Genomic DNA, 12,123 nt, shown 5'->3' on the forward strand with positions numbered 1-12,123 from the left:
ATGCCCACCCCATCGGAATTACCTGACAAGCAAAAGCCAGGCTCCCAATTAGGGATTGCATGGTGGCTAGGATTACCTTACGAGCCAGGCGTAAACCCCGGATCAGTTTGACCAGCTTCGGAATTTTATTGGCCAGGAGTCTGGACAACATTTGAATTGTATCAAGCTTGATGCCCAAGAACATAAGCACCTTGGTTGGTGGTTCCAACTTATCTGCTGCCAACGGAACACCAAAGTCTCTGGCCATGGTTTGAAAGCCATCAAAGAGATTGCAGCACACATCTGAGTCGCAAGGGCCCTCGAAAAGAAAATCATCCAAGTAGTGAATGATGCTTGTCAAACTGGTGCACTGGGACAACTCCCAATACAAGAAGATGCTGAAAGTCTCAAAGTGTGCACCTGAAACTGAGCACCCCATGGGCATGCATCTATCAAAATAATAAGCACCCTCAAAATAATAATAAGCACCCTCAAAGTCATCCGGATGCACAGGTAAGAGCCATGAAAGCCCCCTCCCAACATTCCCTGAGGAGGTCAAGAGTGCTGTCGAAGGAGGCTTATTGGACTGTACAGGTCTCCTGGGGAATGAAATCATTCACTGCCCGACCAGCCGGGTAGGAAAGGTTATATAAAAGCCTAAACTTATCCGTTTTTTTCTTGGGCAGTACCGCTATTGGTGATAAAACCACCCTGTCAAAGGGAGGCAGGGGGGAAGGTGCTCACAACCCTACTGAGACTAATCTCCACCAACAGCTTCTTCCTTACAACCTCAGCAAACCTGGTTGCAGAAGGCGCATTTGTGTGGCAGAGTAACCGTTGCACACCTATTGGAGTAAAGGCTAAGACCCATCACCAACTGCTCCCACCTAACTGGAGTCGGGGCTCTTACATAAGGACTACTTGCCTCTACCACCGGAAGCTTTCTTTGTACATTTGGTGGCGGGGTGACTTGTGGCGCAGGAAGTGCAAATGTGTTTGTACTTACAATCCTGTGCCATACACCCACCTTTATTATATCGCCAATAGGCTTCAGTGGTGGGGTTAGATGCCCATCCCTGACCTTGGGAGCCCCCCTAGGGCTGAAAGGAGCAATTGGTAGCTTGAGCCTCTGCGCTTCACACTGACATGTGGGTCAGCCACAACTCAACGTCATGAATGCCCCAGGACATGGATGGGGTGTCTGCCATCCACTCTCTAAATTGCTCATCATAGTTCAACCAAGCAAATCCCTCACATGCAGAGTGAGTGCTGACAATGGTGTCCAGGTAGGACCACTTTGCCAAGAGCTGTGAGAGGTCAGCTCAGCCAACTATCAATGCCAACCATGCAAAGGACCCCACCCAGTTATTAATAGTCCTTGAGACCTGCTTGGGACCTGTAAGAGCTTCCTGCTGCCTGCACCTCTTGCGTGACCCTTCTCCCATCTGCACCCTTCCATCAGACTAATTATGTTGATGTATTGGCAATGGCATATGCGGTGCCAGAGTGATCATGGGACAACTTGCCAAAGCTGCATCATAGTGTTGAGGGCAGATAAGCCAGCGTTAGCAGTGGTGATGTTCCATGACTCCTCCACCATCGATGACCCACGCAAATTGGAGGATTCTGATGAGGAACTTCTGCTGCCTGAGGAGTAGTGCTGCGGTAGTGCCTCCTACTTTTCCTTTTGTGCCTCCGCCCTGCAACCTTATTGCCCTCTACAACGAGTTGTTCGATGGATACCCCCTCTACCCCTGGCAGTTGATTAGAGGTCTCCCTAACCCAAACCACAGGAATAATAACATTGGACTCACCTTCAGCAGACACAGGGGCCGCTGACTGAACCCCAGGGGCTGGAGTGGGATCCGTATTGGTGGCATTCCAGAAGTCCAGCGAGTCTAAAGGATTGGCACTCTTACTAGGTGCTGAAGCACAAGCAGCAGCCGGGGCCAAGCATCCCCCAGGGCATGAGGGAATCATAGCCACAGGTTCTTGTGGTACCGGCAAGCTCCTACTCTGGGCTTGCGAACACATAGCTTACCCAGAAGCCCATTGCCCCATGCCAAGGGGTGCACCAGATTGCCATTGTGATTGGGCCCCCTGATAAAAACCAGGAAGGCCAGAGTATGGCCACACAGGCCAGGAATGAGGTACAGCCTTCTGTAGCTCTCCAAGCCGGCATCTGCACCAATGGTGCGCTATATGAAAAGGCAGGGTAGCTGCATGGCTGGGCTTCCCCAGCTCAATACCACCCTGTTCCTGTGGGGGTGAAACCGCCTGGATGGCTGGCTGCATGGTCCCCAGGAGGTCCCCACCCCACTGACTGGAGGGCCGATGGGGAAGACTGAGGGATGCAACCACCTCCAGCAGGGTGACTACCCCTTGGTAGCCCCAACCCCATCCCTCTCACTGTGCTGCCATTCTCTGGACTGCTCAAGTCAGCTGGCGAGTCCGTAGAAGGAAATGGGACTTTTGCCTGACTCTTCCCTGAGACGCCTTGCGGTCTCTTGGCCCTGTGGCCCCTGGGGGTTTTTGGATGGCAGTACACCCAGCGATTCCTCCTTATGGGGGGCTGCACTGTCAGGATCCTCCCGTGGGGCCAGGTGGCAAGCAGAGGCTCTCAGCTTGCAACCTTATGGCATGGCTACAAAATAGAGGGCTTAAAAGTGCCTTCTTCCTCCTTTTATTTTTTAATTCAATTTAGCCAAATAGTAACAGAACCTCTTTCTCCTCTTTTTTTTTAAATTCTGATTAGCCAAATAGTAGCTTGGGAGGAGATGACCTACCAGTTCACAGCGAAGGATTCAGCGTTGGGGGCAGCAGTCAAAAGGGATGGAGCCAGGGCAGATAGCTCTCCACGCTGCTAACTCCGCCCTCCCCAGGGTCAGTCCTCAAGCTTTAAATGGCCCAATGAGCCATCTCAGGACATCTCAACCCATCCCCAAGGTCTGTGACATCATCAGGGACCTCCTCCATCCTGCCCCTCTGTCCTTCTGCCCGCCCCAATGCCAGCCTCGTGGCACTTGGCCACACATGCCAGCATCATCGGGAGCAATGTTGGTGCACTGACAATCAGAATTTAAAGGAGCCAGAATTCAGAGGTACAAATGTTACTTTATATGCCAAATAAGTATTTAACGGTTGTAATTTGGCACTTCTGTGCCAAAGTGATTGCGGCACATAAGGAAAGATTGTCATTTTGGATAATAATACTAATACTGTTGCCAGATGTCAAAATTGACTGGTACGCCAGATAGACCCTTCTTTCTGACCTACCTGAATCCCAGCAAGAAGAAGAAAAGTGATTGTGGCTAGAGGAGTACATCTTATCTATCACTCAAAAGAAGTCCTTGCTTACCTGAGACCTGCTCCTCTACCTCTCTACTCCCTGAGCATGTCTGCAAGTACAATGGCAACAAATCAAGACTGCAGAGACACGGTACATGCACCTGCTCAAGGTCCTCAGAGCTGCCCCCGACTGGTGGATGCTTCTTATCTGAACAGAAATGCCTTAGATCCCAGATAACTACTGTTGTTGATCACTGTCTTCCCCTTCATGTCCTCCAACCTAGGGATCTTTTGTGCTTATCCCTAGTTTTCCTGGATTACATAACCATCTTTGCCCCATCGCCTAATCTGCAAGGCCATTCGATGCAGCCGCCAACTTTGTCATGAAGGGGTATTTTTGGATATTACTCCAGGGTCTACACTTTTGAAGCTTCATATTGTGACCTTCTGTTCTAAAATGTCTCGCCCTGATAGGAGAACAAAGAAAGGTGCAGAGGAAAATGGAAGAGAAAATGTTGGAAAAAAGACAAGATAAAAAAGAGAGGGAAAATAAAAATAGGAATCATAAGAGAAAAATGTTCAGAAAAGAGTTAAAGATGGATGAAATTCTGAGCACTAGAGACTTTAAGACTAATAATGAAAAGAGAGAAAAGGCGGAGAGAGTTATGGGTGGAGCAGGTTGAAAGGGTGACAAAGAGAAGGGACAAAAGAAATTGGCAGATCGAAAAGGAGGGAAAGCACCCGTTTTTCTCCATTTCAACCCATTACAAAGTATTCCCTGTAATATAACCAGAAAATGAAACATCTCAGTCTTACACACTGCCATTTTAGACTCTCTGAGACAAATGCATCAACATTTTTCTCCACTGCAAAACTTTGATCCAAATTCACCTCGATATTTTTCCTTCAAAGCAAATTTTGCAGTAAGAAATTAAGCAAACATTTGGTAAGGATGCCCTCTAGGCCTGAGGTCAGTACTCCAACTCCCTTTGACTTCCCTCTCCTCTAATGTCCTTCCCATTTTTGTGCTTAAAGTTGTGTTTAAGCAGAGTACACAGTAACTATTGATCCTTACCATAAAACGTTCTCTGTTGATACATAGGACAGAAAAAAAGGGAACTAATATCTAAGCAACTATTGTCTAACCCTATTATTGTCTTTCCAAAAATATGAGAGTAGTGGCAGGGAAAAGAGGAAATGGAGGGAGAAGACCACTGATTGTGTAAGACCTATGGTAGCACAGGAGGCAGGCAGGCAGGCACAAATAGGCAGACCAGGGGGGCCAGGTGCTCCTTATCTGCCAATATTTTATTTTCCCATGGCCTTTCTCACAACACTTAAAAACCCAAATATGTATATATAAGGGACTAAATTATTCAAAGCAATTTTTTCATCCAATGGGCACTTATAGCAGTCAAGTTCAAAATGTATCGACAAATGCTAACGCAAAAAGATGTGTCTTGAAAAGTTTTCTAAAAATGAATAACGATGTTTAGCTTTCAAACTGATGGGAAGATTGTTCCAAAGAGATGGACCAGCCACACAAAACAGACGATCTCTTGACTTTTCCAGTCTTATCTGTTTAAAAGAAGGCATACCTAATAGACGGTGATGAGCTGACCTCAAAGCATGTGCGTTGGTCAGTGGATTTTTAAAATTGTGTTAAACATCTGGGGCCAAGCTCATGCAGTATTTTAAACACCAGAATCAAAACTTTAAAACCTCACTCTCCAAACAATTTGTAGTCAATGCAACTTAAACAAAATAGCAGGCCAATACAGTACAGTGGCTCGCGGGTTGAAAACCGGATGCTCAATTTTGCCGGCGTCCGGTTTCCAAACCCGTGGCTGTCAGCGGGTCCGAGAACCAATGCCGGCAAAATTGAGCGTCGGCTGTCAAACCCGCTGACAGCCGCCGCTCCTATCAAAAAGAAGGCGCTAGGGACACGCTAGTGTCCCTAGCGCCTCCTTTTACCGCGGGCCCTAATTAGCATATTTTTATTTACTGGATCGCACGCACAGGACACTGGCCTGTGTGCGCACTGGGAGAGCGGGCACTTGCCCGCTCTCCCACGTTTCTTTCTGTATCGGCCTGTAGGTGTGATATTATGCCAGGCATGAGCACCAGAGATCACTCACACAGCCGCATTCTGCACTAGTTGCAAGGCTCAGAGGGTAGGCTGGGCAAACCAATATATAGTGAATTACAATAATCAAGTGTTGACATAATCAACACATGAACAACTGTTTTGTGATCAAAATTACTCAAAAAAGATTCAAGAAGTCATATGTCATAATAAATAAATTTTAAAAAAACACAGTTTTAATAACAGATTTTACATTGTGTCGAAAAGATAGCAAATAGTCCAGCTGTATTACCAGATTCCGAACTGTGTTTGAAATAGAGATTTTGATGCTCTTGAAAACTAGGCTGAATGGAAGATCACGTACAATAAAATGTGACAAAAACAAAATTTCAGTTTTTATCAAATTTAACACCAGCCTATTTTCAACCATTCAATCATTTCAAACAATGCAATATCGAACTCAAGGCCTCTTGAATACTTGTTCCTACAGGAATAAAAAAAACGTAATATCATCTTCATACAGATCATAACCCTCCCCAAATTCACTAACAATTGGCAGATCGAGAACGGTTGCCAAAAGGGCAGAACCCCGAGGAACATCTATAAACAAAGGCATCAAAGAAGAAACAGCGTTCCCCAATGACCTGCGCTGAAAACGATCAGTTAGGTATTATTTAAATTATAATAACCCAGTTAACATCGCTCCCCATTGCCAAAGGTAACTCAATAAAATGTCATGGTTTAATGTATCCAAAGCAGATGGCACACATCTAATGAAATAAGAAAAAACAAATTCCCACCACCAGCAAAATTATGACAAAATACATCTAAAATAGATAACAGTAAAATCTCTGTGTTATAGGTTTCACGAAATCCAAATTGATGGTCATCAAAAAGATTCTGAATATCAGTGAATTCCTGTAATTGCTTTAAAACAACAGACTCAATTATCTTTAATAAAAAAGGAAGAGATGAGATCAAACGATAATTTTACAAATTATCATAAAACCCGGTTTTATGCATGCAAGCAGCTTTATAAAATTGTACGGGGTGCAGTGCATGTAAAAGTACATGCATACCTGGTTTCTGAGTGTACTTTTATTCACACTTTGGAGAGACAGACCAAGTTGGAGCAGAGATGGAATTTACGTGCATACTTCTGTATTTTAAAAAGTGTTAGAGTCTAAGTTCACCTACAAAAAATAATGCCCTTGATGGAGAAGTTGTAACTATGTGAGGGTGAGTGTGTGTGCGTTTATCAGCCCATTTGCGCAGGAATTGTGAAAGCAAAATCTATGATGGTAACTTTCAAATGGGAACACGGGCGCACATGTACACATACGCATCGGTGCGTGAGCAGAGATGTGGCTATTTTATAACATATGTATACATATGCGTGTATGTTATAAAATAGTCTAGGCATGCGTATGTGAGCCCTGTTTTGCGAGTGGGGGTGCACAGCCACGTAAAGTCAGGGTTGAGCCGAATAAGTGGGGAAATTTTATAACAGGCGCGCATCCATGTCATGACCAGTTTCACCAGTTCATACACCAGTTTGCCCAATCTAGATCTAGGTCCTCAAAACCCCCTGGTTCTTTAGCCTGCACTCCCCTCCACTTACCCCAGTTTACTTAAACCCCTTAGGGATGTCTGTGCTTTTTTTTTAAACTTACACCTCCTCCACAGCAGAAGTAAACTCATGCGGCGCTGGACCTGAGCACGCACCCAGGCGACCAGTACTTGCGTGCAAATCTCTTGGCCCCACCCCAGAACACCCACATCCTGCCCAGGCCAAGCCCCTTTTTATCCAACATGAGATATTTACATATCAGGAAATGTGCGCACATGTAGGCGGCTTTTAAAATTGGGTGGACACGTGCATGTCCTACATGCGAGCACATCCCCCGATTTTAGCATGCACCTGGCTTTTAAAATTCACCTTTATGCACATAACTTTGCTTTGAAAATTCAGGGTAAAGTCTGCGCATAGAAAGTAAACAAAAACTTGAACCCTGCCCACACATTTATAAAGTTCCCTTCATACAGTGCAGACTGCTGAAGCTGTAGCTTTTTGTGAAATATTCATAAACAGCTGTGGGCACTCTGCTGGTGTCAGTATAAATGATAAAGTGATACAGTTACCCATAGGCACCCACACAATACCTGAGGAAACTTCAGCCATTTAACAGCCTATGTTCCTTATGTTTACATAGAAACAAAGATGCTCAGAGTCTACCATTAATTTTTAAATTAGTTGTTAAATAGAGAAATCTGCTACCATCCTCCCCACCTCCATTTTGCCTACGCCATCACAGAAAAAGAAATAGGTCAGGGGAGAGGTACTGAGATGAATTCATATGTAGATAAGACAGACAAAATGAGGGATTTTTTCCAAAATGTCTTCTTGAGTAAAGTAGTGCTTTACTCATGGAAATGTCCCTTCAGAAAATTGCGCAATCAATATGCGTATAAAATTACCTGCATACCCACTGCTTATGCATACTTTTACACAATAAGGAGGTAACTTTTAAACAGGCACGCGGGTGCACACGTGCACGCATTCATCGGCCCGTGCCCAAGGGCGTGGCCATTTTATAGCATGTGCACATATATGCATGCGTGTTATAAAATAGTCTGGACGCACGTACATGCGTGCTCTATTTTAAATGGATGCGTGCATGTATGCAAAAATCCGGCATCTACCGCATAAGTGGGGAAATTTTATAAGAGAATCACCCTGACACCATTTGCCGTTTTCCCAGTTCATTCCCAGTTTGCCCAGTTAAGGGATAGGACTTGCAAATCCCCTAGTTTAATAGCCTCCGTTCCCCCCTGTTAGCACCATGACCCTTAAAGCCCCAGTGAATTTCCTACATTTTTTTTTTAACACTTACACATTATCCGTAGCAGAAGTAAAGTTACGTGACAGGAACCCCTGGCGTGCACCAGTGCACATATGTATGTATATGCACAAATTTCAATTGTGAATCCTGGAATGCCCATGGCCCGCCCAGATCACACTCGCGAGCGCCCCTTTTTCTAAACATTTTTATTTCTGCGTGCAGCTGGAGATACGCGCCTACATGAGCGGCTTATAAAATCCACTAGACGCACACTGGCCCGACTTGTGGGCATATCTCCCAGTTTTAGTGTGCGCCGGGCTTTTAAAATGCACCTAGAAGAGGGTAACTTTCAAACAAATCCATGCATCCCCAAATACACTAAATAAAATAAAAATATGTATGTATGTAGTCACATAGAGATCTACTACAGCTTTTCATAACCTGTATGCATAAGATAATTGCAGATTATAAAATTTGAATATGTCTATCCCCCAACATGAACAGACACACGTAATTAAAATCACCAGTTTGCCAATATGTCCACCAGTTTAGCTACTCTGTCTCCAGTGCATCGAGACCCTCCTAGTACATCACCCCAAACTCCCCCAGTTCACCCAGGCCTCCCATCCATCAAAAGCAGACCACAGACAAATCTGATGTCATCTGTGCTAATTAGCAGGTGTAAAATCGCGAGAATAAGTTGCCTAATGTATGCGTGTAAATCTCTTATTAAAAAGCTAGTTACACGTGTACCTCTTGGCCCCAATCCAGAACACCCATAGACCACATTTGCACAGGTAAATGAGACCGCTAAACCTAAAATGCACACATATTTTTTGTGCTAATAAAATAGCATATACAAGAGTACAAGCTACTTTAGCGTGTATATGCTAATTTTACACATATAACTCCTTTGAGGAATCACCTCTAATAGAATAATTTCCAAAGCTATTCGCATGTCTGCATATGTGTGCATAAGTGAGTACATAGAGATTTATCCTAGTATTTTATAAACTGCATAGCAGGAGCTGCACAGTATATAAAAACCACATACTTATAGCATGAGCCTATTTCTCAAAATGCACATATATTTCTACTGCAATGAAAGCACTTACTTTTCCTACCTATTTTAGAAACATATGAGCATATATTTTAGGTTTGTAAAAAAAATAGCACATGTACATGTAAAAAACCCAAGGATTTTATAATGTATTTTCTTGTGCATGCCCTTGAAATCATCAGTTTGCTGATACATCTGCCAGTCTACCCAGTCCATCTCCAGTTCACTTATATCCTCTAGCAATTCATCCCGAACCCCCACCAGTTCATCCAGACTTCCCACCCAAAACCTACAGACCACAGACAAGTCTGATACCTATTGAGCTAGTTAAATAGCAGGTGTAATATTGCACAAAATAAGGGCCTTATTTTCTAAATGTATCGCACGCGGTAAGGGACGTTTCGCACGCAAAATGCCCCTTTTCGCGTGCGATACCAAAATGGGGGCGGAGTCGGCCCCGGAAGAGGAGGAGTCGGGGTGTCACCGGGGCCGACTCCACGAAGCCGCCGTGATGACGAAAAGGTAAGGCCCTTTTCGCGTCCGCGTTCGCTCCCAATAGCTACACCTCCTATGGTGGCACTATTGGGTGCGAAATCGGCAGCGATCGCACCACAATGGTGCAATCGCTGCCGGCTAGCGCAGGCCCACCCCACATTTCGGCCCCCCCGCCCCTCATTTCCTAAAGTATTGCAGGCCTGCGATACTTTAGAAAATGAGGCCCTGAGTTAGGTAATATGGGCCTGATTTTCAAAAGCATGTATACACATAAAACTGGGTTTCACATGCATAAATGCATTTACAAGCATAACCTCTTTGAAAATCCACCTGTTTATGCTCAAATATCTCTTATGAAATAGGAACTTCCATTTGCATCTCTTGGCTCTGCCCTGGAACACCCTGAGACCACCCCATTTTTGCAACGATAGACAGAAAATATGTGCATAGTTTAATGTTTATAAACTCGTATATGCTAAAATTCCACACATAACCCCTTTGAAAATTTACTTAGGGCCTCATTTTCTAAGGCTATCGCACGCTTACGCTACCAGCGCAAACGTGCGATAGCTAGAAAGCTTAGCACAGGCCTGCGCTAGTTACATCGGGGCGGAGTCGGCCCCGGAAGAGGAGTCGTCGGGGTGTTACAGGGGCCGACTCTGCGAAGACGGTGCCGACAGCGAAAAGGTAAGGAGCCGTGGCGGTGCGATCGCTGCCGGCTAGCGCAGGACCGCCCCCGCACCCCCCGTTAACGCCGGAATTCACTAAGCCTTGCGGCATTAGTGAATCCAGGCCTTAGTGGGGAAGAGGGGGTGAAGCTTGGGTAGGACTTAGCCTTATGAGCATATTTTGCTTTGTTTTAAAAATTATGCACATAAATTCTCTCAGCAAAACGTGCACATGCCAAACAGCAGGTGTGGTTGCATGTGCCTAGCATTGCTAGCATAATTTTCAAAGCAAGCCCGCACGTGTAATTTTGCTTGGAAAACTGCTATAACTTGGGAGCAAACCGCCTGCAAACTTAACCCCCAATATAACAGAGAAGGAATAATCCTGTGAAACTGAAAAAAAAAACGGACAGCGGACAAATCCAGGATACTGAAGAAAGGGCTCACTTCTAGCACCATCAACTGATACATTCCTAAAATGAACGCTTCTGTGCGAGCGTCTGAACTGTTAAGTTATTTAAGAAGCATTTCAATGGCCATCGCTGACCTTTATTATTATTATTTTAAACATGCAGTCTATTGCTGTTCAGTCCTTTGAAACCATATGCAAAATGAATTTTGGGGAAAAAAGCAGACCTGAGCAGGGGAGGGGGGGGGGGTGTGTGGGAGGGCGGAAAGCATAAGAAAAGGAAAACACATGCACTCGCTGGAAGAGGTTACTTCATGGAACCTTTTCTCACAGAGGGTTATGGTTTGCCGAGCAAATCCCGCCTAGAGGAATTATCCGATCATACTGCACAATGTTTATTTATCTGAATGCTCAACAAAGTCAAAGGATCTGAAATGGAACACTGCACTGCACGGTATTTATATAATGGAACTGTAGTACCAGGGCTGGGGAGTTTGTTTTCCGACTTGCACATGAACAAAGGCATGCATAAAAAGAAGGATCCTTTCGTGGGCCACCTTAATGACAGCAAAGGAAAATAAATCCGAAGGAAAACGAGTCAGTTGCAGCAGAAGCACATTTACTGTTAATGCAACGTCTACTCAGAAATAAAAGAGGACTCTGTACTCTGGGCTGCGGCTGTGCCCTGCTGATTTAGAGGGGGAGGTGCTCACGAAAGAACCTTCCTGCTTTACCTGTGGGTAGCTGTCAGCCCGTGGTAATACCGAGATGTCATAGGTGGCAGCAAAGTGACTTTTGGCTTGCTGGATCTGGCCGTAACGTTCCCTTTTCCTCCATTTCGCTCTTCTATTTTGGAACCAAACCTAGGTCAGAAGATTCAAGAATTACCAAAGACAAATGTAAAACACGATACCTGAAATCATGAAAGCTCAAAGCAGTGTTATAGAATTGCAACTGAACCATGGGGATGGTTTGTAATGCATGCACAAGTACCTCACAGAAACGCAGAAGATGTTAGCAGAAAAGGATTACTCGGCATGAAGATGTTCGCAAAACAGGTTCACCTGGTCTGTCCATTAGAGCTCAGAACTAATATTCTAAGCAACTCAAAGTCTAATCTATTGGGTTTCCTAAAGAATGAGATTTGGACTTGCAGAAAATAATGTTACATGAAAATAAAAAGCTTTAGGCCTGATTTTCAAAAGTATTTACAGTTTAAAAATGGGTTTACAAGTTTAAATGAACTTTACTTGGGTGCGTGAGCTTTTGAAAATTGCTACAATATAATATATGCC

The 12,123-nt window shown here is 44.6% G+C and overlaps 1 protein-coding gene across 1 annotated transcript in view; it reads right to left on the reverse strand.

Moving 5' to 3' along the window:
• ALX1 (ALX homeobox 1) overlaps positions 1-12,123 on the reverse strand; it is a 56,686-nt gene that overhangs the window by 34,451 nt on the left and 10,112 nt on the right. Inside the window, exon 3 of the mRNA XM_029597621.1 lies at positions 11,563-11,691. Coding sequence (XP_029453481.1) covers positions 11,563-11,691 — 129 coding nt within the window. The remainder of the gene's footprint in view (positions 1-11,562; positions 11,692-12,123) is intronic.

Source organism: Rhinatrema bivittatum, chromosome 4 (assembly GCF_901001135.1).
Source record: "Rhinatrema bivittatum chromosome 4, aRhiBiv1.1, whole genome shotgun sequence".
Classification (NCBI taxonomy): domain Eukaryota; kingdom Metazoa; phylum Chordata; class Amphibia; order Gymnophiona; family Rhinatrematidae; genus Rhinatrema; species Rhinatrema bivittatum.